We start from the raw sequence: 20,211 nt of genomic DNA on the forward strand, positions 1-20,211 counted from the left end.
TGAGAAACCTAGCAAAGGCTTATAAAGAGTTGGGCTACTCCCCCATTGCCAATTAGTTTTGAGGTGGAACCTCAACTTCCTTTATGGTATCAGAGCGGGTTAGTCCATGTGTGAAAGCTCAACGGCTACACGTGCTCCATATTACCCAAAAATGTATTCTCCATGTTCCATGAATTTCTAGCAATGGATTGCAAACTCACTATTACCAGATGCCATAATAGCTGAAGTTATGGATGCCAATTTGCTCGGGACAAAGCAAAAAGATAATGATTTTGTAAGGAAGAGGGATTGTTTATCATCCATTATGAGATGAGTAATGCTACACTTACCACATTTTTATCCCATATTTTCTATACCACATGATGTGACATATCCATATTATATGCCACATCAATTAAATCAATGAAGTGTATTTTAATTGACAATTTGAAAAACAAATACTGGAATAAATCATAAAAGAAAAGAAAATATTAAATAATTTTAATTAATGTGGTTGTCCACCTCAGCTGCTACATAAGATGGTATAAGGATGTGGTATACAAATATGGTAAGAGTAGCATTATTCTTATGAGATTAGCTCTTGCTTGCTGTACAGAATCACTAGAATAGAGGATAAGTATGAAGGAAGCTGTAGCTACACTCAACAAAATCAAGACAGTTTTTGAAGGACACTGCATAACATGTGCTGGTAAATTAATGGATCCTATGGCGTATATTTCATGCACTTCGATTCAATTCAATTTGAGTCTTTAATTCATGTGTGGATGGAACAAGTACGATAAATAAATTCATAGCTTCTTACATACTTTGAATCGAGTTGGTATAAGAGGAAGCCAAGCAAACGATACAAATTGAAATTGTATAAATTCTACCAAGCGTTAGGCTAAAAGCTCAAATCATTGAGCTTTTTATATAATTGAGCCTGAATAATTGAATATTTTGATTACCAAAAACAAAGGAGAACTAAATATTTCTGAAAAAGACATGAAGAGGAAATAAAAACTCAAAAGCCAAAAGATAGTGGGAAATTTTTTCCTTGACTTAAATATGTAGGAAGCTTTAGCTTGGCTTCATATCAATCATCTTTTAATTAAATAAAAATTTAAGTTAAAGGATTAGCTTTAGCTTGACCAATAAAAATTGAAGTTAAAGGTTTAGCTTTAGCTTTAGCTTTAGCTTGACCATTGTGCCTAGATAATTACAAATTTCTGAAAAAATGAAGAAGAAAAAAAAAAAATCAAAGTGAAGGCCCCTTATTATGCGAAAGAGACTGGATTGATTGACCATATAGGAATCATGATTGACTGGATTGATTGACGGAATATCATGAATCATGATTGACGTGAAGACACGTGGAAACAGGCGCCCAATTGTCCATTCTTCCTTTCTTTCAAGTCTGGCTACTCACGAATTTCCTCCCCCAGGGTGCAATCCCAGTCTTTGTCAACTTGTTCTGCCTTCATAAATTGGCACTGCAACAAATTATTCAATCATTTCAAGTTTTCAATCTCGGGAGGAAAAAAAGGAAAACGAAAAACAATTTCTGTTTTCAGTGCTCATGGAGAGAAGTCGTTTCCTCTTGTCAATAACGTTGTTGCTGCTGCAATACAGTTCTATAGTTACAGGTGCAGCAAAAACCAACATCACCACTGACCAGTCTGCTCTTCTTGCTATGAGATCCCATATCACTAGTGACCCTCAAAACATCTTGGTCAACTGGTCAACCTCCACCTCCGTTTGCAACTGGGTTGGTGTTACTTGTGGTGCTCGTCACCTCAGAGTAGTATCGTTGAATCTCTCCTACATGGGTTTCACTGGCACCATTCCACCACACGTAGGCAATCTCTCCTTCCTTGTTGCACTAAGCTTCAACAATAATAGCTTTTACGGTACTTTGCCCCATGAATTGTCTTATTTACGTCGCCTGAAGTTTATTAGCTTAGGATTCAATAATTTTATGGGATCCATTCCATCGTGGTTTGGGTCCTTCCCCAAACTTCAAAGATTGGATTTGTATGGAAATCAGTTTTCAGGTACTATACCTTCAACTATCTTCAACTTGTCTACATTGCAAGACATAGATCTAGGCGCTAACAAACTATCAGGTACGTATGTCTCAACAAGGTGTCTAGACTCTATTGTTGATCTATCATTATGTTTCAACATCTTGTTATTAATCTATAAGCCTAATGCGTTTTTTTTTTCTTTAGAAAACTTTTAATCACTTAAAAAAGTCTCACTTGAATAGATTATGTCTTTGGTTTTTAATTTTAAGAACGGTAGAGTCTATAACGTTGGTTTATTTTATTTTATTTAATATACTCATAAAGTTTTTACGAAACTTACATTTATGAAACTAAAGAGTACATGTCGTAGGCTACAAATGATAAAACTGGTTGGGTGCCGGGGTATAAAGACATAGATGATAGATTGTAAATAATAGAGAATATTCATGACCTTTTTCATATGGAGGCCCATTATAACATGATATTTTATAAATATAAAAAACACCCTTCAAATCTAGTACTATAGAAAAATTCCTTATTGTACCTTCAAGTGAAAAAATTGTAACATATTAATAAACCAATTAGAAAGTGACCAAGTGACTAGTTGAGAATTTTTTTTTCCCCCTCCAAAATAGCCACTCTGACAGCTTTTCTATAAATTATATAGTGTGGTGTTTTTTTTTTTCTTTTTCATTTATTTACATGTATTCTGAGTATTTGTTTGGCATACTTAACAGGTGCGGTACCCAAAGAAATAGGGAACTTAACAATGTTGAAGGGGATATACCTTGACTCCAACAATTTCAATGGTATATATATTTGTTGCATTGCCTTGATGTGATACAATTATACATGACTCGGCTTTTGTTGCAGTGCATTATATGTGCATAAAACATGAGTTTAACATATAAATGTGCATATATCATTATGATTTTTCAGAAATTCCAAAAGAGATCGGCCTTTTAGATCAGGTGGAGATATTGTATGTGAGCTTAAATGCCCTAAAAGGCCCTGTTCCTGTGGCTGTTTTCAACATGTCTTCTTTGACTATGTTGACTCTAGATGGAAACAGCTTGAGTGGTGGTCTTCCAGACAATATATGCCAGCATCTTCCTAGTCTTCAATACTTGTATTTGGGTGGCAACCAGTTTGATGGTCCACTTCCATCCAAATTATGGCAATGCAGAGAGCTTCTTATACTTAATTTGGAGGAAAACAATTTCAATGGAAGCATACCAAAAAATATTGGGAACTTAACAATGATGAAGGAGATATACCTTGACAACAACAATTTGATGGGTAATTGATATTTCATTATGTTGATCCAATTATTATTTATCTTTTTTATTTTGGTTGCATAATTATATTTAACTACATATTTTAGTAAATGAGGGAAATAGTTATTCATGAATATAACAATTTTTTTTGTCAAAATTGCTGGAAAATTCAATAGAAACGAATAGCAAGGTTTACGTACAATCATGAATATAACATATTGACTTGCCTAATAAACGTTCTATCTAAGTCGATATGTTCAAATCTAAGGTTAACCAAAGTAAGAAGAAAAAAAAGAAAAAAAAAAAGAAAAAGAAGAGGAAGAGGAAAACATGCAAACATAAACGTGTTTTGCTTAATTTGTTTCAAATACAAAACTTTTTTAGAGATTTCCGTGTAAATATTGTTGTATTAATTAATATTATAAGTGTGACATTTTATACTATAAAGGTCATGAACGATTAGATTATATAAATCCAGATGAGATGGGTGATCTTTAAAATTTAGAGTCTTTTTGTAGGCAGTGGTAATAATCTGAATGGCCTCATCCCATCCTCAATCTTCAATATCTCCACGATATAATAAAATAGATTGAATTGCAATTTCAATCCAAGTCAATATTCTTTTCAACTAATGCTAATGCTACAATGTTTGTGATGAAATTGTGGCAGGCACTATACCAGACGAGATCGGTGATCTTCCAAATTTAAAGATTTTGTCATTCGGAGATAACAATCTCAATGGTCTCATCCCAACCTCAATCTTCAATATCTCCACAATGAGAGCACTGTCGCTTTCTTTTAATCAGCTATCGGGTAGCCTCCCAGCAAACATAGGCCTTGGGCTTCCAAACCTACAACACCTCTATCTTACAAAAGCTGGCCTCAGCGGAGCAATCCCCAACCTCTCCAATGCTTCTATGCTCACCAAGCTTCAATTGGGCACAAACACATTTACAGGGTTTATTCCTACCACGCTATGTGCCTTAACAAACCTTCAGTCGCTTCAGTTAGACGATAATAATTTGACGATTGATACTTCGACTCCAGAAGCAGACACTCTCTCTTGTTTGGCTAATCTTGGAAATTTGACAGAGCTATACTTGGAAAATAATCCGTTAAATGCCAGACTTGATGATTCCCTTCGGAATTGCTCTTCTGCATCCAAGCTTCAATATTTTGATTTAACCAATTCCATCATGAGCGGTAACATTCCCATTGGTATTGGCAACTTAAGCAGCTTGGTATCCTTATACCTGGGATACAATGAATTGAGTGGATCAATTCCAACTTCACTGGAAAGACTAGGGAATCTCCAAAGTTTGTATTTGGATGGTAACAACTTGCAAGGATACATCCCATATCAACTTTGTCAACTAGATAACCTATTTGAGTTATATTTGGGTAGGAATCAGCTCTCGGGTTCTATACCTTCTTGCTTGGGAAATCTATCCGCGTCTCTAAGAACTCTATCACTGGAGTTTAATTTGTTGAGTTCCACAATACCATATACTTTTTGGAGACTTGTCGATATCTTGTATGTGTACTTATCATCCAATTCTCTAATTGGACCTCTCTCACAAGATATTGGAAACTTGAAAGTTGTGATCAAGGTAGATTTATCAAATAACCATTTATCTGGTATTATGCCAAGCACTATTGGGGGTCTTCAGGATTTGGTTAATCTCTCCTTGGCAAATAATAATTTGGAAGGCCCTATTCCAAGTGCATTTGACGGCTTGCTAAGCCTGGAACAATTGGATTTATCTAGAAACAATCTGTCTGGAGTGATTCCCAAGTCTTTAGAAGCTCTGTCACTTCTCAAATATATGGATTTGTCTTTCAACAGGCTCAAAGGAGAAATTCCAACTGGTGGACCGTTCCAAAACTTCTCTGCTCAATCATTTGTCTCAAACAAAGCACTCTGTGGTGCAGCCCGACTTCAGGTTCCACCATGCAAAAATGGTACACTTGAACCAAATTGGAGGAAAGCTAAATATATCATTCCAGGGATCATATCAATAATTCTCTTTGTGGCCTCTGTATCTATCTTTGTACTATGCAGGAAAAGGAAAGTGGAAGTTGCAGGAGAGGCTACCTCTTTGCCTGAATTTCTTCGGAGAAGAGTTTCACATCTTGAACTTCTAAGGGGCACAAATGGATTTAACGAAAACAACCTAGTTGGAAGTGGGGGTTTTGGTTCAGTATATAAAGGGACACTTTCAGATGGGAACAATGTTGCAGTAAAGGTTTTCAATTTACAGCTAGAGGGGGCTTTCAAGGGTTTTGATAGAGAATGTGAAATTCTAAGCAATATTTGTCATCGAAATCTTATAAAAATCATCAGCTGTTGCAGTGAAATTGATTTCAAAGCCCTGGTATTGAATTACATGCCAAATGGGAGCCTAGAGAAGTGGTTGTATTTTGAAGACTATTCTTTGAATACATTAGAGAGGTTGAACATAATGATAGATGCTGCATCTGCACTGGAATACCTACACCATGGTTATTCAATACCTATTGTGCACTGTGATATGAAGCCAAGCAATATACTACTGGATGATGATATGGTTGCACATGTTGCTGATTTTGGAATTGCAAAACTCTTGGGTGGAGGAGATTCTATTACCCAAACCATGACTCTAGCCACCGTTGGGTATATGGCTCCAGGTGATGTACTTGCTAATTTAATATCTTTCAATTCTATACGTGCTGTCCTTAATTATGCATAATTTTCATTTAATATATATTCATACACATGAATATATAAGTATAATTCATAATGCAGAGTATGGATTGGAAGGAATGGTTTCAACAAGAGGGGATGTGTACAGTTTCGGAATTGTAGTGATGGAAACATTCACAAGAAGGAAGCCAACAGATGAGATGTTTGACGGGGAAATGAATTTAAAGCAATGGATTGCAAACTCACTAGTATTACCAGATGCAAAGATAGATGAAGTTGTGGATGCCAATTTGCTTGGGATTGGGACAGAGCAGGAAGATGATGATCATGTGAGGAAGAGGGATTGCATATCAGCCATTATGAGATTAGCTCTTACTTGCTGTGCAGAATCACCAGAAGAGAGGATAAGTATGAAAGAAGCTGTAGCCACACTTAACAAAATCAAGACAAAATTTTTGAAGGATGGTGCTGCAGGAAGAGGTGTGCTGTTAAACCGTCCTCTTGTTCAGCAACGCTTCAATTAATAGGTCCTATCCTATGACATGTATTTCATGCACTTTGATTTGATTCAATTTCAGTCTTTTATTTAGACAATATAGAGGAAGGCATGCCGCTTTATTTCAGACTAATTTTATGGTGGAGTGTGTAGACTTATTATATATATAATATACTAGTCTTGGTTGTTGTTATGGTATCAGTATGATAGGAGGGTTTGTTTTGTTGTGTTGTGGCTGCAACCACGATCTCTTGGGAGCTCCACTGCTGCTTTCACCATGTCAAGAGGCAAACAACGGCTGATTACGGCAGCCAAGCGTCCCACCCAATTTTTGTTGTGTGTAAACAAACAAGTTGGGTTTGGGGCCTTTTGGGAGCTATTAGCCTAAAAGCTAAAATCATACACACGTAATATATATATATATATATGACAGGCCTAAACCCAACAAAGCAAATTACTCAACATAACATTTTGGTCATGGAAAGGCAAATATCCAGCCATGAGCACAAACAACCAAGGTCTAAACTATCGATAGTATCAGAAATATTGGTAGTCCAAAAATATGGAAATATCGGGATATTATCGATATCGATAAAAATTGAATGAAAACTATGGAAATTATAAGAAAAACTTGGGAAATTTTTATTGAAACTTTGGAGGATGTTTATTTAGTTAATTATCTATTAGTTTATTAAAATTTTTTTGAAGGGAATGCATTGCATGATGACTTTAACTGATTTAAGTTTATTATATAGCGAGCTGACAAACACTATAAGTGTAGAAAATATGTAGTAATTAATGAAAGAGGATTAAACACATCAAAATCATATATATAATGATTCACTACAATATTTTACAATTTATAGATTATATGGTAAGATACATGAGTGACTTAGTACCACATAGAGTTCCCCTTTGAGTATAATCGCAAAAACATAAACAACATGGTGGTTAAGGCATTGGATGAGTGAAATAGCAGGGGTTCGAATCCCCTTCGATTGTGTGCTTTGTGTTTCTTTTTGTTTTTTTTTTCCATTACATCGATATTTTCGATATTATAGCGATATTTTGACAAAATATTGCTGAAGTGTGAACGAAATTATCAACATCGATATTTTTCAATATTATCGAAATTTATACAATATGTGTATAGATATATCCCGAAATATTAAAATATTTAATTATAATGCAGCTGAGTGCCTCTTTTTGAATGACACATTGTTTCTTTCTCCTCTTCTTCTTCTTTTTCTTTTTGAATGAAGTAGGCCCATTTCTGCCTGGCCCGTTGGGCTTAGCCTGGCTCGGCCCGATGAACTTTCTCAAGCCCGGACCAAGCCTATTAAATTTGGGCAGGAACGAACGAGCCCTAGATCGCTATAACTATTTTTAGAGTTGAGTGACCAAAATGTAACTCCAAGTAGTTGAGGGACCATAGCTACAAACAAGCCTCTCTTTTTTTATGCTAATGTATATGCTGCTAGGTTAACCTATTCAACTAAGTTAATTAAATTGGTTTAACTTTTAAATAATTGGTCCTTTATTGAGTTTCCTTGTTTTAGTTTTAGAGTAAATAATTTGGCTTTTAAAAAAAGCAATACTTGAGCTTAATATATTATCAATATGATATTTTTAAAGTAACATACATATGTATATGTAGAGGTTTATAAAATTTGAAGGCCCTAGGCAACCTCCTTGTCCACCTATGCTTAGGCCCTCCCTGATAAGGATTTGTAGATGTTGAGATGAATGGAAGTATTGTCTACCAGCTGTATATATACATATATAGATGTGTACATCAAAAAAGCTAAATGCAATACACATTTATAATGAAGTCCTAATATTGAAAAATATTTTGTGACCAAACTGAAATTAGTCACATTCACAAGTTATTATTATTATTATTATTACTCAAAATTTGGAAGGGAAAGGAGATGTGTTATTGATGTTTGAACTACTAGGTAAATACTTTACCATTGAACTATCAACCTTTTGGCAGCATTAATAAATATATACAGGCCTAAGCCCAACAAAGCGAAAAACTAACGGAAATTGGCCCTGGTCTGAGCAATTAACTGCTTGCAAATTTAGTCCACGAGCTTGCTATCATGGAATTGTTTTCTACCATATATGCTTTGTTTTGTATTGAAATTTGATGCATATACACATCGAGTAGATGAGATGAGAGTACAGTTTTCGTATTATAGTCTCATGAAAACATTCACAAAAAGGAAGTCAACAGATGGAGATGTTTATTGGGGATATGAATTTGAAGTTGGAAGGAACTTCTCTGTTTTCGGTGCTCATGGTCATGGAGAGAAGTTGTTTCCTCTTGTCAATCACCTTCTTGCTGGTGCTGCAGCTGCAGTACAGTTCTATAGGCACAGTAGGTGCAGCACAAACCAACATCACCACGGACCAGTCTGCTCTTCTTGCTCTCAAAGCCCATATCACTAGTGACCCTCACAACATCTCGGTCAACTGGTCAACCACCACCTCCGTTTGCAATTGGGTTGGAGTTACTTGTGGCCCTCGCCACCTCAGAGTTTCAGTCTTGAACCTCTCTTACATGGGACTCTCCGGCACCATTCCTCCACCCCTCGGCAACCTCACATTTCTTGTTGAGCTGGACTTAAGAAACAACAGCTTCGATGGCACCTTGCCCAAGGCATTGTCTTATTTGCGTCGGCTGAAGTGGATTGACTTTGCATACAACAATTTTATGGGATCCATTCCATCGTGGTTTGGGTCCTTCCCCAAACTTCAAGGCTTCCATTTGTCTGGTAATCAGTTTTCAGGTACCGTACCTACGACTATCTTCAACTTGTCTGCATTGCAAGACATAGATCTATGCAATAACAAACTATCAGGTACGTTTGTGTCAACAAGCTATCTAGACTCTATTGTTGATCTATCATTATGTTTCAACATCTTGTTATTAATCTATAAGCCTAATATGCTTTCTTCTTTAGAAAATTATGCTAATTTTTTTATACTTGCAGGTCATCCGATACTCAAAAACTCTCACTTGAATAGATTAGTATTTGGTTTTTAATTTTAAGAATGGTTGGGTCTATAATGTTTTTTTTTTAATAAATATTTTTTTATATACTTAGAAAGTTTTTACAAAACTTACATTTATGAAACTAGTGAGTACATGTTGTAGGCTACAAATGATAAAAGTGGTTGGGTGTCGGGGGATAAAGACATAGATGATAGATTGTAAATAATAGAGAATATTTATGACCTTTTTCACAAGGAGGCCCATTATAACATGATATTTTATAAATATAAAAAACACCCTTCAAATTTAATACTACAGAAAAATTTCATATTGTACCTTCAAGCGAAATTTTTTTAACTAATAAACCAATTAGAAAGTGACCAAGTGACTAGTTGAGAGTTTTTTTTTCCCTCCAAAATAGCCACTCTGATAGCTTTTCTATAAATTATGTAGTGTGTGTTTTTTTTTTTCTAATTTCATTTATTTACATGTATTATGAGTGTTTGTTTGGCATACTTAACAGGTGGGATACCCAGAGAAATAGGTACCTTAACAATGTTGAAGAAGATATACCTTGACTCCAACAATTTCAGTGGTATATGTATATGTTGCATTGCCTTGATGTGATACAGTTATATATGACTCCGCATTTGTTGCAATGCATTATATGTGCATAAAACATGAGTTTATAACATATAAATTTGCACATAATATCTTAATGATTTTTCAGAAATTCCAAAAGAGATCGGCTTTTTACATCAGCTGGAGAAGTTGTATGTGCAGCTTAATGTCCTAAAAGGCCACGTTCCTGTGGTTGTTTTCAACATGTCTTCTTTGACTACGTTGACTCTATATGACAACAGCTTGAGTGGTGGTCTTCCAGACAATATATGCCAACATCTTCCTAGTCTTCAAATCTTGAGTTTGGGTGTTAACCATTTTGATGGTCCACTTCCATCCAAATTATGGCAACGCAGTGAGCTTCTTGAACTTAATTTGGAGAAAAACAATTTCAGTGGAAGCTTACCAAAAGATATTGGGAACTTAACAATGATGAAGATGATATTCCTTGACCTCAACAATTTGACAGGTAATTGATATTTCATTAATTATGTTGGTCCAATTATGATTTATCTTTTTTATTTTGGTTGCATAATTATATTTAACTATTTTCATATTTTAGTAAATGAGGGAGATAGTTAATCATGAATGTAACAAATTTTTTGTCAAAATCGCTGGAAAACTCATTAGAATCGAATAGGGTTTACAATCATGAATATAACATATTTACTTGCCTAATAAACGTTCTATCTAAGTCAATATGTTCAAATCTAAGGTTAACCAAAGTAAGAAGAAAAAGAAGAAGAAGAGGTATAAAGACATGCAAAGAAAAACGTGTTTTGCTCAAGGGAATATGACATTTTGTATACCATATATTTTCATCCACAAATTATGGCCCGATTTCTTAATTTGTTTCAGACACAAACTTTCTAGAGATTTCCGTGTAAATATTGTTGTATTAATTAATGTTGAGTGTGACATTTTATACTAAAGGTTATGAACGAGTAGATAGCGTTATATTAGATTACATAAATTCATATAAAGTTAAACATGCAACAGTTGTGACATTGTGGCAGGAACTATAAGTTAAACATGAGATGGGTGATCTTTAAAATTTAGAGTCTTTTGCAGTCGGTGATAATAATCTGAATGGCCACGATAGAATAAAATAGATTGAATTGTCCAAGTCAATATTCTTTTCAACTAATGCTAATGCTATAATGTTTGTGAAATTGTGGCTGGCACTATACCAGACGAGATCGGTGATCTTCCAAATTTAGAGATGTTGTCATTGCAAGGCAACAATCTCAATGGCCTGATCCCATCCTCAATCTTCAATATCTCCATGATAAGCGAAATATCACTTTCTTTTAATCAGCTATCGGGTAGCCTCCCAGCAAACATAGGCCTTAGGCTTCCAAACCTACAATACCTTTATATAGGAGCAACTGACCTCAGCGGAGTAATCCCCAACCTCTCCAATGCTTCTGCGCTTGTCACGATAGATATGAACGAAAACTCATTTACAGGGTTTCTTCCAAGCACGCTATGTGCCGTAACAAACCTTCAGTCGCTTAGGTTAAAGAATAATAATTTGACGATTGATACTTCGATTCAAGAAGCAAACACTCTCTCTTGTTTGGCTAATCTTAGAAGTTTGACAAGATTATCCTTGCCAGAAAATCCATTAAATGCCAGACTTGATGATTCCTTTTGGAATTGCTCTACATCGTCGCTTCAATATATTTATTTATACAATTGCAACATGAGGGCTAACATTCCCATTGGTATTGGCAACATTAGCAGCTTGGTAACCTTGACTCTGAGAAACAATCAATTGAGTGGATCAATTCCAACTTCACTGAGAAGACTAGGGAATCTCCAAGGTTTGTTCTTGAATGATAACAAGTTGCGAGGGTACATCCCATATCAACTATGTCAATTAGATAACCTAGCTTACTTAATTTTGAGTAGTAATCAGCTCTCGGGTTCTATACCTTTTTGCTTGGGAAATCTAACCGCATCTCTAAGATATCTATCATTGGGGTCCAATTCGTTGAGTTCCACAATACCATCTACTTTTTGGAGACTTGCCTATATCTTGTCTGTAGACTTATCATCCAATTATCTAATTGGACATCTCTCACAAGATATTGGAAACTTGAAAGTTGTGATAGAGGTAGATTTATCAAATAACAATTTATCTGGTATCCTACCAAACACTACTGGGGGTCTTCGGGGTTTGGTTAATCTATCCTTGGCAAATAATAATTTGGAAGGCCCTATTCCAAGTTCATTTGACGGGTTGCTAAGCCTGCAACTCTTGGATTTTTCCAGAAACAATTTGTCTGGAGTGATTCCCAAGTCTTTAGAAGCTCTGTCACTTCTCAAGTATATGGATTTGTCTTTCAACAGGCTCCAAGGAGAAATTCCAACTGGTGGACCGTTCCAAAACTTCTCCGCTCAATCATTTGTCTCAAACAAAGCACTCTGTGGTGCAGCCCGACTTCATGTTCCACCATGCAAAAATGGTACAGTTGAACCAAATTGGAGGAAAGCTAAATATATCATCCCAGGGATCATATCAGTAATTCTCTTTGTGGCCTCTGCATCTATCTTTGTACTACGCAGGAAAAGGAATGTGGAAGTTGCAGGAGAGGCTACCTCGTTGCCTCAACTTCTTTGGAGAAGAATTTCACACCTAGAACTTCTAAGGGCCACGAATGGATTTAACGAAAACAACTTACTCGGAAGTGGGGGTTTTGGCTCAGTATATAAAGGGACGCTTTCAGATGGAATAGATGTTGCAGTAAAGGTTTTCAGTTTACAGCTAGAAGGGGATTTCAAGAGTTTTGATAGGGAATGTGAAATGCTAATTAAGCAATATTCGTCATAGAAACCTTATCAAAATCATCAGCTGTTGCAGTGAACTTGATTTCAAAGCCTTGGTACTGAACTACATGCCTAATGGGAGCCTGGACAAGTGGTTATATTCTCAAAACTATTCTTTGAATATCTTACAGAGGTTGAACATAATGATAGATGCTGCATTTGCACTGGAATACCTACACCATGGTTATTCAATACCTATTCTGCACTGTGATATGAAGCCAAGCAATATACTACTGGATGATGATATGGTTGCACATGTTGCTGATTTTGGAATTGCAAAACTCTTGGGTGGAGAAGATTCTATTACCCAAACCATGACTCTAGCCACTGTTGGGTATATGGCTCCAGGTGATGTACTTGCTAATTTAATATCTTTCAATTCTATACGTGCTTTCTTTAATTATGCATAATATTTATTTAATATATATTCATAATTAAGGCAGAGTATGGTGGAGTGTGTAGACTTATTATTTCTATACCACATGATGTGGCATGTCCATATTATATGTCATATCAATTAAATCAATGAAGTGCATTTTAATTAAGACAATTAGAAAAACAAACACTGGAATGAATCATAAAATAAAAGAAAATATTAAACAATTTTAATTGATGTGGCTGTCCACCTCAGTTGCCACATAAAATGGTATAAGAATGTGGTATACAAATGTAGTAAGAGTAGCAATATTCATTATACAATGAATAATACTAGTCTTGGTTGTTGTTATGGTATCAGTATGATAGGAGGGTTTGTGCTGTTGTGTTATGGCACAGAAAAACTAAGTCATTAATAGGAAAATAAACGAAAACTTCAAAAATTCGTAAATCAACATAAATCTAAGACCCATAAGTGAAATCGGAATTTTAAAAAACAAATGAAATTGTACAAATGGCATGAGCAGTGTTCTTTTAAGTTGGATGATTGGAGACTTGACCATCGCGGAATTGAAATCTCATACTTACGTCCAGATGATGCATCGCGGTGTTGGTGGCAAACCCAGCGACGGTGCAGACGATGGCGATCTCCCACTGCCACTACGATGCCGACGACATTTGAATTGCACAGCATATTGAAAAGCTTGATGCTTCGGACTACAGCGGCAGCCGCCAAGTCTGAAACAACCACTGTTACCTTGTGCTGTGACTTTTCTCTGCAGTCGCTCATATAACGCCGTCGTTTCAGGATTTCAAATCGAAACCACTAGGTCTTGTACCAGTAACAAACGACTACCGAGGGAAGAGAGATTTGATGACGAAGTTGGGTTATCGATTTCGACAGAGGAGTCTCTCTTGGAGGTCTGGTCGAGGGCAAGAGTTGAGGGAGGGAGAGAGATGAGGAAAATTTGGAAGATTTGAGAGTTGAGAGGGCGCCACAAGAGTTCAGGAGTGAATGTTTTCGAGCTTGGGGGAAATCTAAAATTTTTAGGCCCCGTTTGTTTCACGGAATAGATTTGAGGGGAAATCACTTCCCATGTCATTTCCCAAGGAATGGGAATGAAAGATTCCTTATCCACATTTGGTAATGTAGGGAAAGTAACCGGGAGATTTCACTTTGTTTCATTTCCCATGTTTGTTTTGAGTAGGAATGGAAAACAAAGTTTGTATAATTTTTCAATTATATCCATATTAAATCAAATTAAAAAAGAATGCATTTAATGATACGTACGTTGTAATTATAAATTGTTCATAGGGACAAAATAGTCATGAAAATTGTGCATTGAATGTTGACTCATTTTCCTAAACTTTTCCATGAGGAGGGAAAACAAAACATAAGTTAAGAGGAGGGCTTCACTTTCCCCTCTACTTTCCCATTGTCAGGCAACCATTTCTCATGCTTAGACTTACCAAACATGGGAAAGCAATTGAATTCCCATTCCAAGCCTCCTTTCCCATGAACCAAACGGGGCCTTAGGTCTAGAGCGAACTCTCTTAAGAAGCTAGTGTGTTTCGTCAAAAGAAAAAAGAGCTAGCGTGTTTTAAAAGATGACGTTTGTAATTTACAAGCGTCGTGTTTTGAAACCCAAATTGATTTTAGTGGTGTATAAGATGGTATACTACGACAGTTTTATAAAACCGTCGTCTTTTAAAACACAATGACGATTTTAAACTTTACTGTCGTTTATTTAGTGTCGTGGTTTTATAATTTTGTAGTAGTGTGTGTAAACAAACGAGTTAGGTTTGGGCCCTTTTTAGAGCTATTAGCCTAAAAGCTCAAATCATACACACGTGATATATATATATATATATATATATATATATATATATGAGAATGACGGGCCTAAGCCCAACTGAATTTGTGTAGACAAACCAATCCACCTACCTTAACTACGTATCTGGTTCTCATTTTAAAAAAAAAAAAAAAAAAAAAACTATGTATCTTGTCTAACTTTGAATTAAGAGTCACCAACAAAGAAAGAAAAAATTGGTTGGAGAGGGTTTGTTAGCATAAATTATGTTTGGAATATTCCCAAATGTTGATTGGTTTTGTTTTCATAGTTCCATTACTTCTCTCTACGTCTGTCTCTCTGTCTGTCTGTCTCTCTCTCTCTCTCATATTGGGATGGTGAGAAAAAAAAAAATGCTTGACTTTTTCTCTACCTGATTGTCACATATTTGTCTCTCTCTACCTCTGCAGACCTTTTTTTTGGTCAAAATCTCTACAGACTCTTTGGTTTCCCAAATCAAGAAGGGTTGAACACTTTATATTTATTTTTAACAAAACCAAGAGAGAACAAAAGAGAAATAAGAAAGAAAGTGGAAGGGGAAAGAGAGACAGAGATAAATAAGAGAGAACAAGAGAAGAAAAAATAAAGAGAAAGAGAATCGGAGAGGGGAGAGGAGAGGAAGAAGAGGATGAAGAAAATCAGTGACAAAAAAAGGGAGGAGGGAAGAACAGAGATAAATGAGAAACATAAAAAAAAGTTTTGGACGGCAGAGGCATGGAGATGTGATGGGCAAAATGCTTTGGGTAGAGCAAATGGCAAAAACAAAGAAGTAAAATAATCATGCTAACCACTTCGGAAGCAAATGACAAAACAAAGAAGTAAAATAATCATGCTAACCACTTCGGAAGCAAATGACAAAAACAAAGAAGTAAAATACACATATATAAAATTTTGGTGCCCCTTTAATTGGAGGCCCATGGCCGTCGCCCTCCGTGCCCATGCCTCAGGGCCGGCCCTGAGTCTAAGTCTAAGTCGTTGCAATGAATAGACCAGCAAAAACAGACAAACGAATAGACCACTTCCAAGTAAGTTCCTTTCGTTAAATCCATTTGTCCATTCTTCCTTTCTTACAAGTCTAAGTCGTTGCTTTTGGCTACCCGCCAATTTCATCCCCCAGGGTGCAATCCCAATCTTTGTCAACTTGTTCTGCCTTTATAAATTGGCACTGCAACAAATTATTCAATCATTTCAGGTTTTCAATCCCGGGGGGAAAAAAGAAAATGAAAAACACTTCGTGGTTGGAAGGAACTTGTCTGTTTTCTGTGCTCATGGAGAGAAGTCGTTTCCTCTTGTCAATAACGTTGTTGCTGGTACACCACAGTTCTATATGTACAGTAGGTGCAACACAAACCAACATCACCACAGACCAGTCTGCTCTTCTTGCTCTGAAATCTCATATCACTAGTGATCCTCACAACATCTTGGTCAACTGGTCAACCACCACCTCCGTCTGCAACTGGGTTGGCATTACTTGTGGTGCTCGCCACCTCAGAGTAGCATCATTGAATCTCTCGTATATGAGTTTCACAGGCACCATTCCACCACACTTAGGCAACCTCTCATTCCTTGTTGCACTAAGCTTCAAAAATAACAGCTTCCATGGTAGTTTGCCCCATGAATTGTCTTATTTGCGTCGCCTGAAGTTGATTAGCTTCAGATTCAACAATTTTATGGGATCCATTCCATCGTGGTTTGGGTCCTTCCCCAAACTTCAAAGCTTCGATTTGTATGGCAATCAGTTTTCAGGTACCATACCTTCGACTATCTTCAACTTGTCTACATTGCAAGACATAAATCTAAGCGCTAACAAACTATCAGGTACGTGTGCCAACAAGGTATCTACACTATTGTCATTATGTTTCAACATCTTGTTATTAATCTATAAGCCTAATATGTTTTTTTCCTTTATAAAATTAGTCTTACTTTTAATCACTTACAAGTCATCCAATACTAAAAAAAACTCTCACTTGAATCGATTATATATTTGGTTTTTAATTTTAAGAACAATTGAGTCTATAATGTTGTTTTTTTTTTTTTCCTATATACTCAGAAAGTTTTTACAAAACTTACATTTATGAAACTAGTGAGTACATGTTGGGCGTTGGGGGATAAAGACATGGATGATAGACTGTAAATATTAGTTCACATGGAGGACCATTATAACATGATATGTTATAAATATAAAAAACACCCTTCAAATTTAATACTATAGAAAAATTCCATATTGTACCTTCAAGTGAAAAAAATGTAACATATTAATAAATCAATTAGAAAGTGACCAAGTGACTAGTTGAGAGTTTTATTTTTCCTCCAAAATAGCCACTCTGACAGCTTTTCTATAAATTATGTAGAGTGAAGTTTTTTCTAATTTCATTTATTTACATGTATTCTGAGTCTTTGTTTGTCATACTTAACAGGTGTGATACCCAGAGAAATAGGGAACTTAACAATGTTGAAGGAGATATACCTTGACTCCAACAATTTCAATGGTATATATATTTGTTGCATTCCCTTGATGTGATACAGTTATATATGACTCCGCTTTTGTTGCAGTGCATTATATATGCATAAAACATGAGTTTAACATATAAATGTGCATATATCTTAATGATTTTTCAGAAATTCCAAAAGAGATCGGCTTTTTACATCAGCTGGAAAAGTTGTATGTGCAGCTTAATGCCCTAAAAGGCCCTGTTCCTGTGGTTGTTGTCAACATGTCTTCTTTGACTGAGTTGACTCTATATGACAACAGCTTGAGTGGTGGTCTTCCAGATAATATATGCCAACATCTTCCTAGTCTTCAAATCTTGAATTTGGGTCGCAACCAGTTTGATGGTCTACTTCCATCCAAATTATGCCATTGCAGAGAGCTTCTTTTCCTTAATTTGGAGGAAAACAATTTCAGTGGAAGCATACCAAAAAATATTGGGAACTTAACAATGATGAAGCTTTTATCCCTTGGCTACAATACTTTGACGGGTAATTGATATTTCACTATGTTGATTCAATTATGATTTATCTTTTTTTATTTTGGTTGCATATTTTAGTAAATGAGCGAGATAGTTAATCATAAATATAACAATTTTTTTTGTCAAAATCTCTGGGAAATTCATTAGAAAATAACATATTGACTTGCCTAATAAACGTTTTATCTAAGTCAATATGTTCAAATCTAAGTTTAACCATATATTTATCTAAGTAAGAATAAAAAAAGAAGAAGAGGTGTAAAGACATGCAAACAAAAACGTGTTTTGCTCAAAGGGAATATGACATTTTGTAAACCATATATTTTCATCCCCAAATTATGGCCAGATTTTTTAATTTGGTTCAAACACAAAACTTTTTAGAGATTTGATAGCGTTAGAGTGTGACATTTTATTGTTGTAAATATTTCCGTGTAAATATTTATGAGTAGATAGCGTTATATTAGATTAATAATCTGAATGGCCTCATCCCATCCTCAATCTTCAATATCTCCACGATAGAAAAAAAATAGAATGAATTGCTGTTTCTATCCAAGTCAATATTCTTTTCAACTAATGCTAATGCGTGAAATTGTGGCAGGCACTATACCAGACGAGATCGGTGATCTTCCAAATTTAGAGTTTTTGTCATTAGGAGTTAACAATCTCAATGGCCTCATCCCGTCCTCAGTCTTCAATATCTCCACAATGATAAAACTCTCACTTTCTTTTACTCAGCTATCAGGTAGCCTCCCAGCAAACATAGGCCTTGGGCTTCCAAACCTACAAGTCCTTTATATAGGAGCAACTGACCTCAGCGGAGTAATCCCCAACCTCTCCAGTGCTTCTATGCTCACGGCGCTAGACTTGGGCGAAAACTCATTTACAGGGTTTATTCCAACCACGCTATGTGCCTTGACAAACCTTAAGTTACTTAGGTTATCAAAGAATAATTTGGCGATTGATACTTCGACTCCAGAAGCAACCACTCTCTCTTGTTTGGCTAATCTTAGAAGTTTAACAAAACTAAGCTTGGACGCTAATCCGTTAAATGCCACACTTGATGATTTCTTTTCGAATTTCTCTACATCGACGCTTCAACATATTAGTTTAAGAAACTGCAGCATGAGGGGTAACATTCCCATTGGTATTGGCAACTTAAGCAGCTTGATATCCTTAGACCTCGAAAACAATCAATTGAGTGGATCAATTCCAACTTCATTAGGAAGACTTGGAAATCTCCAAGGTATGAACTTGAATTACAACAAATTGCAAGGTTACATCCCATATCAACTTTGTCAACTGTATAACCTCGTTAACTTACAGTTGGCTAGTAATCAGCTCTCTGGTTCTATACCTTCATGCTTGGGTAATCTAGCCGCATCTCTAAGATATCTATCACTAGGGTCCAATTTGTTGAGTTCCACAATACCATCTACTTTTTGGAGACTTGCCTATATCTTACAAGTAAACTTATCATCCAATTCTCTAATTGGACCTCTCTCACAAGATATTGGAAACTTGAAAGTTGTCGTAGAGGTAGATTTATCAAATAACAATTTATCTGGTGTTATACCAAGCACCATTGGCGGTCTTCAGGATCTAGTTAATCTCTCCTTGGCAAATAATAATTTGGAAGGCCCTATTCCAAGTTCATTTCAAGACTTGCTAAGCCTGCAACTCTTGAATTTATCCAGAAACAATCTATCTGGAGTGATTCCCAAGTCTTTAGAAGCTCTGTCACTTCTCAAGTATCTGGATTTGTCTTTCAACCGGCTCCAAGGAGAAATTCCAACGGGTGGACCATTCCAAAACTTCTCTGCTCAATCATTTGTCTCAAACAGCGCATTCTGTGGTGCACCCCGATTTCATGTTCCACCATGCAAAAATACTACACTTGAACCAAATTGGAAGAAAGCTAAATATATCATCCCAGGGATCATATCAGTAATTCTACTAGTGGCCTCCATATCTATATTTGTACTACGCAGGAAAAGAAATGTGCAAGTTGCAGGAGAGGCTACCTCGTTGCCTCAACTTCTTTGGAAAAGAATTTCACACCTAGAACTTCTAAAGGCCACGAATGGATTAACGAAAACAACTACTT

The 20,211-nt window shown here is 35.9% G+C and overlaps 4 protein-coding genes across 4 annotated transcripts in view; all 4 read left to right on the plus strand.

Annotated features, from left to right (window-relative positions):
- On the plus strand, positions 1,034–6,649 carry LOC18778794 (probable LRR receptor-like serine/threonine-protein kinase At3g47570). Its single transcript, XM_020561629.1, has 5 exons — positions 1,034–2,105; positions 2,744–2,815; positions 2,946–3,305; positions 3,953–5,950; positions 6,069–6,649. The coding sequence occupies exons 1-5, from the start codon at positions 1,559–1,561 to the stop codon at positions 6,488–6,490; spliced, it is 3,399 nt and encodes a 1,132-aa protein (XP_020417218.1). The 5' UTR covers positions 1,034–1,558; the 3' UTR covers positions 6,491–6,649.
- Positions 8,702–13,326, plus strand: LOC18780860 (LRR receptor-like serine/threonine-protein kinase EFR). Its single transcript, XM_020561631.1, is given in 5 exon segments — positions 8,702–9,329; positions 9,987–10,058; positions 10,194–10,553; positions 11,278–12,896; positions 12,898–13,326. Coding segments are annotated over 5 exon segments (3,108 nt in total).
- Positions 16,403–18,128, plus strand: LOC109948500 (probable LRR receptor-like serine/threonine-protein kinase At3g47570). The gene is made up of 3 exons (XM_020561633.1): positions 16,403–16,959; positions 17,559–17,630; positions 17,830–18,128. Exons 1-3 carry the CDS (start codon positions 16,410–16,412, stop codon positions 18,126–18,128), a joined length of 921 nt encoding a protein of 306 aa, XP_020417222.1. The 5' UTR covers positions 16,403–16,409.
- Positions 18,687–20,211, plus strand: part of LOC109948501 (putative receptor-like protein kinase At3g47110) — a 1,677-nt gene continuing 152 nt past the window's right edge. The window contains exon 1 of the mRNA XM_020561634.1: positions 18,687–20,180. Coding sequence (XP_020417223.1) covers positions 18,687–20,180 — 1,494 coding nt within the window. The remainder of the gene's footprint in view (positions 20,181–20,211) is intronic.

The sequence above is a fragment of the Prunus persica genome, chromosome G4 (genome assembly GCF_000346465.2).
Source record: "Prunus persica cultivar Lovell chromosome G4, Prunus_persica_NCBIv2, whole genome shotgun sequence".
NCBI lineage: Eukaryota > Viridiplantae > Streptophyta > Magnoliopsida > Rosales > Rosaceae > Prunus > Prunus persica.

Coding starts and splice junctions, on each gene's coding strand:
- LOC18778794 (XM_020561629.1), top strand. CDS start 1,559: ATGGAGAGAAGTCGTTTCCTCTTGTCAATAACGTTGTTGCTGCTGCAA. Junction 2,106..2,743: donor AGGCGCTAACAAACTATCAG/GTACGTATGTCT, acceptor CATACTTAACAG/GTGCGGTACCCAAAGAAATA. Junction 3,306..3,952: donor TGACAACAACAATTTGATGG/GTAATTGATATT, acceptor AAATTGTGGCAG/GCACTATACCAGACGAGATC.
- LOC109948500 (XM_020561633.1), top strand. CDS start 16,410: ATGGAGAGAAGTCGTTTCCTCTTGTCAATAACGTTGTTGCTGGTACAC. Junction 16,960..17,558: donor AAGCGCTAACAAACTATCAG/GTACGTGTGCCA, acceptor CATACTTAACAG/GTGTGATACCCAGAGAAATA. Junction 17,631..17,829: donor TGACTCCAACAATTTCAATG/GTATATATATTT, acceptor ATGCCCTAAAAG/GCCCTGTTCCTGTGGTTGTT.